General features: G+C 35.9%; 1 protein-coding gene across 13 annotated transcripts in view; it reads right to left on the minus strand.

The window, feature by feature from the left end:
• The window catches only part of PTPRM (protein tyrosine phosphatase receptor type M), a 490,453-nt gene that overhangs the window by 92,189 nt on the left and 380,733 nt on the right, over nucleotides 1-17,531 (minus strand). For 6 of the 13 annotated variants that reach the window (XM_066992787.1, XM_066992783.1, XM_066992788.1 and 3 more), the window contains 5 exons: nucleotides 11,238-11,389; nucleotides 8,572-8,646; nucleotides 8,320-8,346; nucleotides 4,151-4,162; nucleotides 3,205-3,392 (listed from right to left, as the gene is read on the minus strand). In XM_066992787.1, the coding sequence (XP_066848888.1) occupies nucleotides 3,205-3,392; nucleotides 4,151-4,162; nucleotides 8,320-8,346; nucleotides 8,572-8,646; nucleotides 11,238-11,389 (454 nt within the window). The remainder of the gene's footprint in view (nucleotides 1-3,204; nucleotides 3,393-4,150; nucleotides 4,163-8,319; nucleotides 8,347-8,571; nucleotides 8,647-11,237; nucleotides 11,390-17,531) is intronic. The other 7 variants (XM_066992784.1, XM_066992786.1, XM_066992790.1 and 4 more) reach the window with 3 other exon arrangements.

Genomic DNA, 17,531 nt, shown 5'->3' on the forward strand with positions numbered 1-17,531 from the left:
CTGCCAAACTGTTTCTTCCTTTTCACCTGGACAGTTATCCTTCTGATAATTTGTAAGGAAAAAGTTCTTCTGTTGACTAGTTCAACCTTGTAAAGAGGACAGTATCAGTCTGACAGCAGCAAAAACAAAGAGATTCTCAAACTCAGCAGTGCTAGAACATCTGGGCAGTTTTCCACTGCATATGGAGGAATAAAAGCAATATTGCAGTAGTCTAGTGGACAAAACCCTCAAATATTCAGCTTGTTATGGCTCACTCATTATAAATGATTTCCCTATACAAAGCAGACTTTTTCAGATGCAGCTGCAATATTTTAAGTCCCCCTTCCTCTACTAACACACTGCACCCTAATGTATTGCAGCTACTGTCATTAGTCATGACTATACCTACTGTCTGTAATGGGATGACATTCCTCAGCTTGATAAGCTCAAAATTAAGTGATTTTCCTGGAAACTGTTTCTCTGTAGCATCATTTGATCCGCTATTTTAAAAAGCCATGTCATTGGTTGCATTATAAATTCCATTTTAGTCTTCTTTTTTAAAGAAATTAATTGTAGCTTTCCTCTAGGCTTAATGCTGATATAAAAGGCTTTGGCTGATGAGCAAATCTTTTCCAAAGACAAGAATTTTCAATTCTACCATTTTTAAATAACAGTGTCATAAAAAACTCAAAGGAACAAACTTGTTTAAGTCAGCAGCACAAATGAAAGTTGACAAGTGATTAGCTCCTTCTGGGAATTAATTGTTTTCTACATTCGAGAGGAAAAAAATTGTCATAAGTGACTTTGGAAAGGGCCTGAAGCATGGGCTTTGAAAGTATAATACTACAAACATCAATTTAAACGATTACATATTTAAGCAGTTTTTATAACATGAAGTTGGCATGACAATGCACAACAAACCACCAAAAAAACTTTTCTTGCAAAGAGGAAGCAATATGTACACTTGTAAAAACTCAGCAATGTATTAGTAATGATGGCTTCAAAACTGCCTTCAAAACTTCAGCATGGTATCTTGAGTCTCTAGGGCAGTGCATATCTGTGCATGCCCAAAACAGAAAATGTTGCTTCCCTTGCAGGGTGGAAGTAATTTAAATGACTTCTACTGGTTGTCCTACTCCCTTCTCTTTCTATCAGATGAAAGAATGAGAAGGGATCTTTTTTCCTGTCTTCTCCTTTGAGAAGACAGAGTTAAAATCACATCTGTATCACTCTGCTTCTCGCTGGCTATGCCATTGTCACATCACAGCAAGAGCCATTTACACCTGTTCCTCTGATTTCTCACATCCTAGTTTCCAAGGAAAGAAAATTTAGGACTGTGTACTGGAGATGCAGTGCAATTTGGACAAGTCCCTCCATAGACAAATGAACACTACTTGAACATGGAGGTGGGCTGCTGGTGGTCACTATTCCTTTCCTGGACCACAGCACAGGGAACAGTTATCATTATTTTTTAGACTGACGATATCATCTTAGATCACAATCCATATAAAGTATTAAAAGTTATCAGAATGTTTTGAGGTGACAGCTTCAAATATGCCTACAGATCAGACTCTACAAGTTCTTATGGAGTGCAACTTCGTGCCTGAGCAATGAAAAACTGTTTCACAAATTCTCACACATTCCTATGACAATTTTCATGATATGTAGTCCAACCCTGTGGATCAATCTTACGTATTTTTCCTCTGTGAAGTAATATTTTTCTGCTACTTGTTATTTGGGTTCAAATCTACTGAACCGTAACCTTAGGAGAAACACTACTCACTATAACCATTCTATCCTATTCATGTATATGAAAACCATTTACATGAATAAAACCCTTAAGCTCTGAGCTAAAAGACAGAGAAAAGTGGAATAATGACATTCATTTTTATGTTCTAGCAATTAAAATTAAGACCTGGCAGATTTCAAAAGGTCTCAAAACCACACTCACATTAGACAAGGAACCCAGGCTGAGATCACAGAAGCACAGAATGGTTTGGGTTGGAAGGGACCTTAAAGATCACCTGGTTCCAACCCCCCTGCCGTGGGCAGGGATGCCACCCACTAGATCAGGCAGGCCAAGGCCCCATCCAACCTGGCCTTGAACACCTCCAGGGATGGGGCATCCACAACTTCTCTGGGCAGCCTGTGCCAGTGCCTCACCAGCCTCTGAGTGAAGAATTTCTTCCTAATGTCTAATCTAAACCTGTCCTCTTTGAGTTTAAGACTGTGTCCTGTCATTATCTACCCAATCTGCTATGTGATTTGGATGTGGAGTGGTATGCTCTTGAGACTCTTCAACATCACTAAACTTTTGAAGGCAGGTCTATTACCCATAATTTTGGGCAGGACAGCAACGTCTGCTTGTGTTTTGCCTTTTTCCTATACAAACTGACTCATCTCACAAGTAAGACAGGATCTGCAGTGCAATGATGTTGTATTCCTACAGTCTTTGCCAGGATGTAGTGTTCATGACATTTAAAACACAGATGGTAACAGGGAGGAACAGGTCACTGTAGCATGAAATGAAGAAACAGGAGCTGAATAAAAAATAATAATAATAAAAAACACAAAACAAAACAAACAAACAAAACCTACACAAAGAGAAGCCATAAGTTCATATGAAAAATAATGAGGATTAGAGATTCTGGGTTCTCCAGACAGTGAGAAAAGGTTCAGGAAGCACAGAAGCACACAATACACTTTATAGCACTGTGAATATTCTCTGAATATTTACGTACTTCCTCACCATGATGAATACCATTCATCATATACATCATGTACATTATATCATGTACATTCTCACATACTGTGAGAAATACTGCTTGTAGAACTTGATATCCAAACTATCACAGAGCAACTGTGATTAGAGAGTAGCAGAAGAAAAAATATGGCAAGTTTCAGGAGAAAACTAATGGGCCTGTTTTTTCAATATACACCTTTAGGCAATTAGAATTAGGCAGAGATTTCCAAGAAAGGTTTTACTTCTCACTCCTCACCCTGCCTTGTTTCTACCAGAAACTTTGCTCACTGTAGACGTGATTCTTTCCATTCAATATCTTCCCTCACACGGCAGCTGGCTTACTGGATTGAGTAATTATTTCTCCTGTTCTCCTGTTCTGGGTTGAGTAATTATTTCTCACCTGTTCAGTGGTACAGGTACCAGACAGATAAAGCCGACAGTGCAGAAGACATAATAATCAGATCATTAGACCTGACACTTACTTCATACTCCTCTTTAAATCCATAGCCTTCTGCACACTTCATTTGGGTGATGTGCTGTAGCAAGTCAGCTACACGGATGGCTGGATGAAGCTGTCCGGTCTGGTAAGGAACATCCACAGGATCTCGCTTCTTGTAGGTATGGGATTGAACCAGGCTGCTTGTGTCACTGACCATCGTATGGGTTTCATCTAGGAAAAGAGTATCTCATAATGTACTGGCTCATTTTCACTTATTAACAAAAATACAAATTACACAGATTTCTAGAGGAATGGCAGAAATCTGACACCATCAACATTGCTTCTGTCTGTGAAGGCTATATGCCAGAAGAACAGTAAATCCATGGAGCAGTTTACACAGGGAAATTGCAAGACTGATTGGAATGAGGCAAATTCCATGATTCTACAATGGAAGCATTGCAGAGCAGTCCGAACTATAATATTGCTTTAAATAATGCTAGCTGATCATAAATGAGTTTTAGATTAGGCATTTGGTTCTAAGCTGCGAAGAAGTTTCATTCTGAAACTTCAACAAGTCCTACAGAACAGAAGAGGACTTGTAGTCTTAGATTAGTTAACTGCAATATTTTAAACTGCAAATTTAGAGCAAATGTTTGGAGTGAGCAAAATAAAAAGATGCACAAAATGGCTTATGGTTTCATCAAGCTAGGACTGCAATGGAAATGTAGATCTGATACAACATTTGGAGACAAACTACAAGAGGACAAATGCAAAGGATCATCGTATCAGGGAAAATGTCTTGACTGGCTGCTGAACATGCTTTAGGACCACGGTATATCATGAGCCATCACATTAGGCATGAAATGTTATATGCCAACTGACATGCAGGCCAACAAACAAGAGAACCCAGTGGGTTGGTTAAAATTTTTATGAGACATGTACTCTCCCAACCCTCCACATCTCTTCCGTGGGGCAAGTGGGCAACTTACCATTGATTGGCACTTTTAAGAAGATACATATCAGGAGAAAAAAAGAGGAGGAGAAAAAGGAAACAGGGCATAAGCAACAGTACTACATTAATAGTTACAGGTAATTTTATGTTTGTAATTTAGTCTTTACAGTGTGATTTCCTAAATGAATCAGATTTTGATCTCCATTTCACTGTACATATCAACTGTACTGATACCAAGGTATCTTACTGTGAGTCAATTCACACAGATGTAACTGAGATCAAAACTTATACTTAGCAATAAATGGACAGATGTGAAAGTGCACGCTACCTAAGGAAGCAGTATCAATTTCTTCCTATTTAGATGGAGTTCTTAAGATTAGTTCAGACTTGACAAGAGAAAAAAACCAACCCAAATTCTGAGGTCAAATTATCATCAAACTTTTTACCCAAATAATAGTTTTGCGTATCTCAAAGAGTTTTTGATTTTTAAATGAAATTGTAAATGTAGTGCTTCGACTTTGCCAAACTACTCCTCAATGGCAGCATACTAACCAAAACAAGGGGTTTACAAAAATAATATATTTATTTTAAAAAAATGTAAAAAATAACATATGAAAAGGAAGCACTAAAAATATTTTCACATTCAAAAGTTAAATAAATTATAACAGAAAGTTCCTCATATTTTCTGTATGAAAAGATCCCAGATTCTCTTATGCATACCAAAAATACTACCACATCTCATTCAAGGTGAGATTCTGGTCTTAGTTATACAACTGGAAATAGATGTTAAAGCCACAAAGCTCATATTTCAAGAATGATTTCAGGGTCTGTCAATTGATACTTATACCAAGATGTATGAAATCTGGTCCTCAGTAAGCATACAGTCAGTATGAACTGTGCATTTAAATCTAAACCAAAAATAATAGAGAACAATTTATGGGTATGAGTATGTGTATTTCACTACTTTTCCTGCTTGTTTGCTAACCTGATCCAATCCAGAGGAAAACAGATTCATCATTTAGTCATAAAATTTGCCAACTTTTGTCTAATGTGTGATAAAATTGTACTGCAAAGCACCTTGGGATGCATGGCATGGAACGTGGTATACAAGTGTAGGTACAGTATGTTGCTGTTGAAATGGCACCTGAAAACTACAAGGCGGCTAAGACACAAAAGACAGAAAGAGTGTAGGAAGTTGATAAGCTGGTCATGATTTTTGAGTGGCTTATTTCTATTTTAGAAGCAGGTTAGAAAGTTAGTTTGCCTTTTTTCTTTTTCTTTTTTTTTTTTTTTTGTCCCCTCAAACTAGAGAAGCTCTAACACAAACTTTTAGTAACTATGATTAAGACAAAGTTACCAGACAGTAGGGGCTTGTCCTATGAAAGCAGCAGTTTAATCCTTATGAATTTCTTTCCCATGAGCTCCTTTGTTTAGACTAATTTTCCTCTCTTGACTTCTTTATCTCTTATAGCTGCATTAATTCTGTTTGCTTTCTTTGGGAGCAATTTTTTAGTTTTTTTTTTTTTATGGTACATTATGAAGCCCTAGTTTTTTGGTTTGTTTTTGAGCACTGTAGCATGAACTTTTCAGCATTTTCACTCTTTTTCAAAGGGTGAGCTCTTCCAGATTGCAGTGCTCGTATGGAATTGGAAGAGTCTCCATCTTAACTACATCTACAATTGCAGTTTGTCTACTTTCCACTTACTGATTCCCATACAGTTGTACAACACTTGAACAACTTTTAATACAACTTATATTTATTTACCAGTTGTATGAACTTATGGCATTGAAGGCAAACTCAACCCAGTATGTTCTCTGAGATGGCACTCTTATTTCTCCATTTTCAGAAATACATATGACTGGCACTTGACAAACGTGACCTACACTTATGACCTACACCAACTATAAATTTAATGGTTATTATGTAAAGCTTTTATTGAGCTCTCAAACTTTCACTTAGGTTATTAGGATAAGCATGGAAGTTTTTCCTCAAGCGTATGAGATTTTCCTGATATCTGAAACTGAGAAGTAAGATTGTCGCCCTCTGCACCAGTTATGGAGTTTACCATTAATTATTAACATTTCAGTTTATGTTTTTAATTGGTGAAGTTTATAATACGCATGAATAATACAAAGATCTTGCTATACAGAAATTTGGAAATGGCAAGTGTGTTGTGGACTTCCTAGCAGTTTCTGGCTTTGAAAACTGAATTCAGCCATTCATCAGACCTGTACCCTTCCAAGGAGGTCACATTGAAAAGTTTATTTAATTCTAACTACATGCTTGACCCTACAGCCTAAAAAACAGCAACAGCAGGTATTAGCTGCAGTAGAAACCCATCACTTTAGTTAATAGCTATATTCCTCAACTGACTCAATCATAGCTGATTTGATTTACCTGAGATAAAATAGTATCCCTATACAAACAGTTATAAACACCTTTTGGGAGATAAACCATGCCTGAATAGGACATCACTCATAAAAGGGTACTAAACTTTTAACATGTAAGGTTACCAAAATATTCATTTTCTACAGTGAAATAACTGGAAGGTTTTCTGAGTGCAGGCTGCTGCATTAGACCATAAAATATATATCAAGCTAAATCAAGATTTTACAAATTTAGGATAAGTAAAAACATATATATGTATTTTTCAGTGTGTGTTTGCTATCTGAACTGCTTGCTTAGAGATTATTTCTTGTGGAAAAAAGCTAACAAATATTTTTACCATCATTACTACAGGACAAAGGATTGAAAACCAAAACCAAACCAAACCAAACAAAAAAAAAAAAAAAACCAACAAAAAAAATCAGAGAAAATATTAACTAAAACGTAATAATCCAGATAAGAAATCTCGAAGTTTTTCTCCTGATAATAGTACTTTTTACCCTGCCCACCCACAAGGTCAGAACAGCTACTGGATGAAGCGTTGAATGAATGCTAAAGCACACAAAAATATCTAACGTCTCAGGCAGTTAAAAGGCACTGCAAATTTCATTTGCATGCAGATTATTACATTGTTACAGTCACTACCATTACCTTCTCCCAGATTTACATAATGTATAAAAATGCACAGGTTCCTTCTCAAAGTTAAAACACTGAAATGCACTTTGCTCAATCTTCTTTTACAACAACAAGTTTTCAAAAATCATCTTCCTAAACTTTTACCTCTTATATGCTTCACTCTACTTTTACTTAAGCCTGTTTAACTTGTGGTTTAGAGAAAATAATTAGTTTAGAGTTAGTTGTTAGTTTTATATTTTTTCAATAATTTGAAGAAAGAGGAGAAGAGGGAAAAATACTTGTTGTAAAAACATCAATCATAGTAAAAGGAGTAAATAGAGAGGTTTAACACTGGAGTTTGAGTTCTTGCTACAGCACATTGCTGTATTTTGCTTTATTACTTTAAAATGTCTCCCTAATTTGTTTAAAGTTAGTATGGGAAGCGTAAATAAATACAAGACACAATGTGGTCAATTACTTAAGCACTGAAAATGCAATAGTGCTTCACGTTTACAGTTTTATTACTGTGCAGAAACCCCTTTCTTTCTGATATTGGGCAACAGCAGGTTTTTCTAAATTCCCAGTGGAAATGCTGTATACTTTAACTGTATGTTTTTAACCTATAGTTCTACCATTTCATTTCATTCCTGTGACACCTAATGCATAATAAACTGTGTTACTGTGTCATGTTATCATTTAGCTGTTCAAAATACCATTTCTCCTCTGAAACTTCTCTTTGACAATCATGTCAGAAACTGTGGCATTGTGAGAAGAAATGAGCTGGTGGGATGGCCAAAACTGTATTTTGTCTGATTTTCTATATCATGAATAGCCTAATTAGGAAACAAAATGTTATTTTTAAGAAGTTACATCTTCAGTTCTGAGAAAAAATGGAAAAAAAATGAGGGAAAGTATTTCAATTGCTGCGATAATCAAATTCTTTTGTGTCACTCCAAATACATGCATAAACATTTCCTCGCAAATCCACTTGTTAAAATTATTTCTCTTTTTTCTCCCCTGACTTGCACTATGACAGTAGAAATCAAGCCTGATAACTGTCTTTAGTACTCTCAGTGTAGACAAGCCTACCATCCCTCCCTTGAGCATAAAACTACAGGTTTTTGAGTACTATTGTCTGTATCCCAAGAACTGTGACTTTCTAAATTACTTCAGCAATAAACTTTGATAAAGGGAAATGTTCTCACCTAAAATTGCAGTTGGCACAAATGGATCTGTCATACATCATAAGCAGGTCAATGCAGAAAAGGTAAAAAGAGAGAGAACAGTAAATGATTGATAAATGTTCCTGAGTTTTCTTTCAGAAAGCTACTGTAAGCAACTGGTTACATGTAATATTTATTAAATTTCCATGGAAAGGAGTATAATAATGTAATTACATATGCTTTTGTTATGAAAAAGTCTCCATAGAATTGAAACCAAGAAAAAAAATTGGTTACCTGGGTAATAAGAGTTAGGCACCGTTGTGCTCAATGTGTTAGTTTTCATTGTAAATGAAGATGGTGAAGATACAGCTGAAAAAAGAAACAGAGCGAGTTAGAGACAGCAAAATGATATGTGGCTATTTAAGCTGAGTGACACGGAATGTGTGATTGACTTGGTTTAGGGTCTGTCCTGATGTGTTTGTTGCACTGGAATCAGGACCTAGGGAAAAGCAGCTATGTCTAGTGAATAAAATGGCTCATTGAATTCGATCAATTCCCTAAAAAGAAATGTAATCAGATAAAGCATTTTGATCAGGGATGACAAATACACTTCTCGAATCACAAGATTAGACTAAACACCAGTGCTTTAATAAAGACATCATGGTGACAACAGGTGCTTTTGACAGAAGCTTTGATCATTAGTAAGTTTACCTAATAATACAGTAAATACTGTATGCAAATACTCTACTGTAGTTCCTTTTTCCTCTATTGTTTTTCAATTTGTTGAGACAGGTGGATAATGTGTACACAGATACTATTATGCCCTGAATATCACTCTGCTTAACAATGGTTTTCAGGCTGTGATACATACACCAATGCTGGCATTGGTATTTAATGATTTAAACAGTTATAAAAGCAAAACACAATGAAACAAATTAAATTCAGTTAATTCCCTGTTATACATAGATCACATGAATTACTATTGTAAGCACAGATATTGTAAGCACAGAGAGAATTAACCTTATCTTTGGGTGAAATGTTCACCCAAAAACTCATTAAAGGCTTTTAAGCAAAGCTTTTTCAAACTCAACCTTAGTTGTGGTAGGTTTGCTTGATGATATTCACACAGATCAATGAATGTAAGTTTATTCTGGATAAGAATATAAGCAGACTAACAGGAATTTGGGAAACAAGCAGAATTAAGGAAGACAGAATCTGCTGGATGAGAAGCAGTGAGATTACTCCTGCTAGCTTTGATCTGCCTTTTTTTTTTTTTCTGTTGATCTTCTAGGGCATACAGTTGCCACCCCTTATTAAGAAGGAGTTATATGGAAACTGGTTTAAATGATGCCAGATGGTATCATTTATCCTAAAAGTGAATCTGAGTCTGCTTTCCTTTGATTATGTCTCCTGAGTCACTGGACAGAAAGGACAGAGTGCTATTCCTTTTGGGTGTGGATGTAGAGACTAGCTGATGTCAGGGTTGCTGCAGCTAATAAAACTGTCTAGATACAGAATGCAGCCAGGTTAATAAACTTTTATAGGAAGCAAGAATGCCTTAAATCTCTTGAGAACAAGGTCTTACACAATTTTTTTTCCTAAAGACTGTCAAGCCAATTCTTCTGGTGACCACATTTATTATGGAAAGTCTGAATTTGAGGTTCTAGCCCTCAATTGGTGTAAAATATTTGACATGCCAAGAATGTCAAATTGATTTAAGTTTGTTCACATGAAGAGAGGATGTAGTCACAGGAACTCATTGAAGCCTCTTTGGTTATTGTGACCATTCAATAACACCATTAAAAGACTACACCATGAGGGCAGAAGATGAAGTCAAACCTCTTGATCTCTTCACAAAAGTAAGAGATCTCATTAACTGCAATGGAATAGTCTCACCAGAATGGCAAGCCAGATTTTTGAAAGATATTTTCAAAGCAATTTCAAAAGTAACACAAATGCAAATTAACATTGCAAATTCTGAGCCTAATGCTGCTGAGAGAAGTCTCACTGTATAAACCTCACAGAGTGTTTGTACAACTGAGCTTGTCAAAGGTAAGTTCTTAAGCTTATTATTAAAGAGTGGGAGTTGGGCCTCACATACTGTCAGTACTTGAAACAAAACTCAATCTTTGATAAATTCTGAAGATGTTAAAAAACATTGGTATATAAGAAAAAAACGAGATTCCTTAAGAACTACAAAAAATAGAATGTTTTGTGCTACAAAAAATATAATGTTTTTTGAACGTAGTCATTCTTTTTCTATTCTTTTTAACAGCTGTAAAAAACTAATGCAGTCCCTGTCTTTGGTCATTGCTAACCTCCAGACAGGTGCAAGTCCTTGACTAAAATTTTAATGGAGAAAAAAATATATCCCAAATTCTATTTATTTTCAGGGTAGATCCAAGAAGACGCAGAATTTTCAACAATCTCTTATGAAATTGCAGAGCGGATAATTCAGCTGTGTTCTTCCTTTGCACAAGCAACAGAAAGAGCATCATCTAGAATTGGAAATAATAAGACAATTGGATCACCATTATTAAGTTATGACATTCAAAAATAAATTTTGCCTACAAAAAAAAAAAATGAGCAGGGATAGCAGTTGAAGGACATGGGACAGCATGAGGGATATAACATTTTTAACATAATAGAAATTGGAGAAAGGTAAAACTACAGCTGTTTCAGTAATGTCTTTGCTCTTCTGCAGAAGAAAAGGATGGACAAAAAAAAGCTCAATTATCCTTATTATTTTTAAAGAAGTCTATTCTTGATGTCTGACTGTCTTGCTCACTCGAATACACACTGTAATGTGTTGCACAGTAGGAGAGTCTGGGTTCCATGGATTTTCCATGACTGAGTAATGAGGAATATTTTAAAAACCATTTGCACCTTTCTTCCACCTTCAAAAAAAAAAAAAAAAAAGAAAAAGAAAAAGAAAAAGAAAAAGAAAAGAAAAGACTTACATCTCCCATTTAGATTGTGCGTGTCCATGAAAGAGAAAGCTTCATCACAGTTGGTGCCTTGCTCAGTGTAGCTTTTATCCATTGAATTCACCATCACTGTCATTTCCTGCCGTGTACTACTCAATGTCTCTTTCCGCTTTTTAGCCAATTTTCTTAAGAAATGAACGTTGAGAAGAGAAAAAAAAAACAACACAACAAAATCCAGTGAGCAGACACAGCCTTCATGTTGTTTAGACCAGTATTATAGTTTGTAAACATATTATTAACATATTTGCAATTATTCCTAGTTTTCTGAAAACATAATTGATTTCACACTTGCATCTTTAAACAGCATTTGACAATCTAGGGCTAGTTGCCAATGCCCTGACTTATGGTGGAACAGCACCTTAATCCTTGGTGAGCACCATTGAATTAGAGTGTAATACTCAGATACAAAGGTGCTGTGAGCTACTATATCAGTGACTACATCTGTTTAAATATGTAAATAAAAATGATAGAAGACAAGATTTCACTGGGACTGACAAATCAGTAACAATTTCCACTTCACATGCGTAGAAACACCCGGAGCTGTTTCACTGAGAGAGCACATAATACAGCTGTACATCATACTCTGTGTTTGATCCCTTACGTACTTTGCACAAGCAAGTGACATTTCAAACTGACTTGCATTTCTAAAGACGATTTTCTGTCACTCTTGTCTTGATTTCAGTGGGATTAGGCACAAGAGTTAGTTGCTTCTGAGCAGGAATGGTCTGTCAGAGACAAGATCTTGATTCTGATAAAATAATAGGGAGTCATTAAACTACAGAAGTGCTTCGGACATACGTACTTCTCTTTTCCAGACCTATCTCTTTAAGATCCATCTAAATTAAAATCTCACCCAGTCTCCCCCAGATCTAATTGTGCTTAGATACCATCAAAATATAACATGTCCAAGACCACTCCCCTGATTTTTCCATCAAGTTCTCCAGGACATCTGTGATTCTGAGGATGGATCTTACATCCATTTGGCTTGTTTCCCTGGCCTGTGACTCTGTTTTAAACTAAGCTTTTCTCCAAGCCCTTACCTACAGATTTCATTACAGTTTTCCAAATTCCCTTGGGTATAGCATCTTCAAAGTATGGGTTTTGCACAGAAATGACTGCTCCACAGACTTTGATTTTCTCATATCTAAGTTCAGTAACTTTTTCTCTGTCAAAAACATAATGAACTAGCTCATACCCAACTGCTGGAAAGGTCTTTTAAGTATCTTCAACCAAAACTAACAGACACTCATTATGTTGTCTATGTTTCCTTCCAGTTCTTGAGGTCTACTGCACCAAGCGTAACCAACTGTACTCTCAAAGCCCTTCTCTTTGTCAGCTCTCATTCAGTATGAAAAAACTATTTCCACCACACAAAAAAATATACCAGCCTCCACTGGATTTACAAACAAGCACGTGTGTTTCCTGTCATGTTGACAGTAGTAGCATACGGGAAGAGCTTTCTATAAACGTCCCTACTGAAGGCTCACTATTCTGCTCCAAACCTGCCTACAGACATACTTGCCAAAGTACTGATACTACTGCCCGCTATGCTGATCAATATTGCATCACAGTCTTCCTACGCTCTCCATCTACCTGCTCTTACCTCACACCTAGATAAGAAGCTCTTTGGGCAGGAGCCACAGTTGTGGTCTGTACCTGTAAAGTACCAAGCTCAACAGTATCTCAGTCCGTAACTAAAGGGCTTTGAAACTAAAGTCTCACTGTTAATAGTAGTAATTATAAGCGCAGGGTCATTGCATACAAAAGTATTAAGTAATTGCATACAAAAGTATGAAGGGTCACATCTGGTCCTCAATATGCTGCTGGATTACAGCTCCATTCATCAGGGCAAGCATCCATGACTGAAAGTGATTAAAGTATGCTACCTTAAAAACCTATTATAGGAACTACAATAATGAGTAGTGTTTTTGCTAATCCCAACCTAGAAGTCACCTGCATTATCTTGAGCCACCATGAACACACTTCAGACTGTGACTGATGTTGAAAAGGAGAGCTGGAGAGCTCTTATGGTCAGTTGAATGGCAGCCACTTGTGAGACTCTATCCTACACTAAACATTTAGATGTGCAACAAAAACTCATCCATAAATGCTCATTATTAGGGATTTCAAAATTTACTAATGATAATCCTAAAGTCCAGCTAAGGAGGAGTGTAAGGCTGTTGTCAAGATAATAAATAACAACAATTTACATCCTCCCTGTAGGTGAAGTTTAACTCCTGATTTTCTCATTTGGAATATCAGTGGTAGACAGAAAAAAATGACTTGTACTAAACAAAGGTTTCATTTCTGAATTTTAATTTAATTTAAGGAGTTTAAATGGAAGAAATTTAAAAGTCCCTTTCTGATCTACAATAGTTTACATTGACAGCAGAACTAGTTCCTTATTACTTCACAGTTCATAAACTCTGAGGGACCATTAGATAATGTAGTTTGAACTCTTTCTTATCAGAGACAGCGAAGTGTCACTCTATCTTGTAGCTTTGTGTCCTCCATCTGCCCCTCCTTCATCTCTAATCAAAATGAATAAGCAATACAGTAGAATGTGGGGTGCGCCTAATTTGAGGCATATCTCCTAATGCATAAACAACTTAATGGAAGTCCATTAGCTGGGTTGTGAATCCAAAACCTGAATACTGGCCAGCTGTGGCCAACGTACACAGTGTGGTCACTGAAACTTCACACATAAGCCACATACTGTACTTTATTTCATGGCTGTGCAGATCATAGGAAAATACTAAGGATAATTCAGCACCAGAGCAAAAGTCAGCAGGTTCTCTTTGACCAGTTATCAACCTGATTAGCTATCTAGACACTACGCAGTATAAAGAAGCCAAAATGCAGTGTATAGTGACCTTTCCTTGTTCATCGGTAAACCTGTGAGTGCTACCTCTATTCACAAAACTTTTACTTGCTATCAAGTTCAGAAGCTCAGCATTTCCTCCAAAATTTCTTGCATGTGAACAATGTACTACTGAACTGGCAACAACTCTTGCTTAACATTTTTTTAAAGAAAAGTTACTAAGATAATTGCCCTGGGCATCGTTATAGTGATACTGATCCCTATCTGAAAATTCACAATATGGTGAAATACATTACACAAGCCACTCAGTGTGATTTTAAAAAATTACATGTTCTGTAGGGTGCACATCTCGAGAACCTGCTGTTACAGGGAACATCCTTTATTTTACAGTGACAATTGTATCCTTCCCAAGGAAATCCAGAGTTTTTGCTTATTACACCAACAACATGAAGCTTAGATTTTACAACATTGGATAATTTTTGTTAAGAAATTACAGACATTTTCTCATTTCCTTCATTTTTGGTTTTGGTCCCATAATCAAGCTAGAGCAGGTTGTTTTTATGGCAGTAACAACTGTATAGTACTTCTGAATCTGAATCTAATTCTGGAAATAGGTCTTGTGGGAAAAGTTCAAATCTGAAACAACTGCTACAGGAAGAGAGAGACACCAGCCAGACTTTTGCACTGTGAACAAAAATACCCACTGGACTTAGTCAAGTAAACTTTAGCTGAACATAACATTTTTTTACATCTGCAATTTTCCAATATCGCTTAGTGCTACAATCTGCAACTCATCCATTCCTTGGATCTCTTGATCCCCAGGAAGCTCTAGCTATATAAAATTTCAGAAATACATAAAACCATGGTACTTCGTATTATCATCTCCATCCTTGCTCTTAGATCTGAAGTCATTTTTTTTTTTTTTTGGGGGGGGGGATGAGGGGAAAAAAAGACTTAAATATTTGATCACCTTGATTCATGGAAAAGATATTTCATAGCTACTCTCTGATGTTCCCTCCTTCTTAAAGGAAGAGTGCTACAACCAAAGGAAAAAACAAAACAGATGGAAGCTCCCATGATGATTACCTAGTACAAAATTCTTTACGTAAGGAAATGAAAAATGATTAGGTTTTCACACAAATAGTGTTATAATCACTATATAAAGAAAAAGAATATACTAGAGCAGTCTCAAAAAAAAGGAACCTGATACTCAGAACAATTTCAAGATTAGCTAGGAACCACTGGTATTTTTAAGGCATAAGAAATGGTGATAACTTTTAAACTGGTATGATGGTAACAGTACTGTAAAATGCAGAGCAAACAACCATACAGACTCCCAGAAATACTTTGTGTGAGATTTTAGGTGTCATTTATTCTGTTCTGTAATAATTATTAATAAAATCAACCTAGGAGAATAATAAGCTAAAGGCTTTGTCACAATCTGTCCCTATTTTAACAGCCACTGTGAAATTCTCAAATGCTCAATCTTCCCCTGTACTGTCCCTTCCTGTTGAGGTCTCCCTGTAAAACGTCTGCAAGTCTGACCCTACTCCTCTCTCAAAATCCTCCTTCTCTGTGATGCCTCCCCTAAACCTTCCTCCAACAACCAATCCAATAACTGCTAAGATGCTGCTACATTATCAGTACTCTGTTTGGTTAATTTTCCATCTATTTACCTGTATCCATTTTCTCTCTTCTGCCTTGACTTAAATAAAAAAGTCTTTGGTACGTAGATTGCCTTTTGTCTGTGTTTGTAAAGCACTAGGCACAAAACATGAGACACAACTGGCCACTACCATAGTTAGATAAGCATAAGAACAGTAAAAAGAAAAAATTTAAAAAAAAAGTGTGTGTGTGTGACTGGGGCTGATAACCAGAACCAACTCAAGCTCTGAAAGAAATGAGCCTTCCATCTTAATTTAGGAAAAGTGAGAAAACCATATTTATTTGAAACAAGCAAAACACTCACTTCCTTCTTTCCAATTTCAGAATGAGTGGTGCTCCCATTTTTATATGTCTTCTTTCTTTCAAGCAAAGGAATAAAATAAAATAAAAACACAGAACTGCATGCAGTTCTGCCATATGCCTATCCAAAAAGAAAGATTTTCTTGAACTAGAAAATATAGACAGAGATGATAGGAAGATTGAAGGAATAGATCCTACCAGAAGAATGGTAGTCCTTGTATAGATAAGGAGTCTTCAGTTTAAAAAAGAGGTAGTTCAACTGGGAATACACTAAAAGTCTAAAAACACATGAAAAGCCTGGAGAAAGTATGCAATGAAAACCCAAACACTATTTCTTGACAATGTAAGAACCATAAAAGGAAGGTATACAGATTTTTTTTTTTTTGAAATACAAAAGTAAATACTTCCACACACACAAAAATAATTATGAAACACATCACCACAGGACTCTAGAGATACCAAAACTAAAAATTTTTCTAAAAGAAAGATTCATTAAGGCCTGAAGGGAGGACAGAGACTGCATTACTTTATCATTGCTTTGCTCTGTTCGTATGTTCTTCTAATGATTTTTTACTGGCCACTGACACAGATGTGTTTTTAAGTCTTTTTCTAAGACTTTTAATCCAACATTTGATGCAATTTTGCTTACATTAACACTCCTTGTTTTGCCAATCTCAAGGCAACTCCTTGAGGAGACTATGCAAAAAACAATGTAAATACTTTATTTGCCTTCCTAACACTTAGAATTCCTCACCTTTTTACATTGTTTAGGCTACTTATGTTATCCCAAGCAGAACTGAAATTTGCCCATCTATTTTCACTGTCTGTGATATGCTGAAAGAAGACTCATAATTATTTTGGGAAAAAGTGCTTTAATCTGAAATCATCTAAAGAGCATCACTGATTCAGGGACACTCAGTCTGAAAATATCATCTAATAAAAGCTCTCCACAAAACGCATATAAGAAATTCAAAGTAACTGACTTAATTCTTGTTTATTGTATTTTAATAGATTTTTATATATTATGTTGCACTTTTTTTTTTTTCCTTTGACAACAAAATAACCCTTGTCAATAACTGTGATTGTTTTCCCATCTTCAGGAAACAGGTTCTGTAAGGCAGACACAAAAACACACATCACAAAAATTTATGAGAATTACATGTGTAAAATGGAATTTGTATTTAGCCTATTGCTTCTGTTTTTCAACAGGACACATTTTGTAACACTGTGTATAATTCTAACCTATGTGAGGAAGTCAAAAACACTACTTTCTACATTTAAGATATCCTTTTAGGACGTACCTCAAGTCTCCAACTCCTCATCTGTATTCTTTATGTTACTTCTTATTGTTATCTGATCCTCTCAGAAAACAAGTTTGAGAAACTTGAGTATCTAATCCAATTCAACCAAAATGGTAATTTTTTTTAGGCCATATTCAACAACTTTCATTGGAAGTAATAAGTACTTCTATTCTGCTTTAC

Source organism: Anser cygnoides, chromosome 2, assembly GCF_040182565.1.
Source record: "Anser cygnoides isolate HZ-2024a breed goose chromosome 2, Taihu_goose_T2T_genome, whole genome shotgun sequence".
Classification (NCBI taxonomy): Eukaryota; Metazoa; Chordata; class Aves; order Anseriformes; family Anatidae; genus Anser; species Anser cygnoides.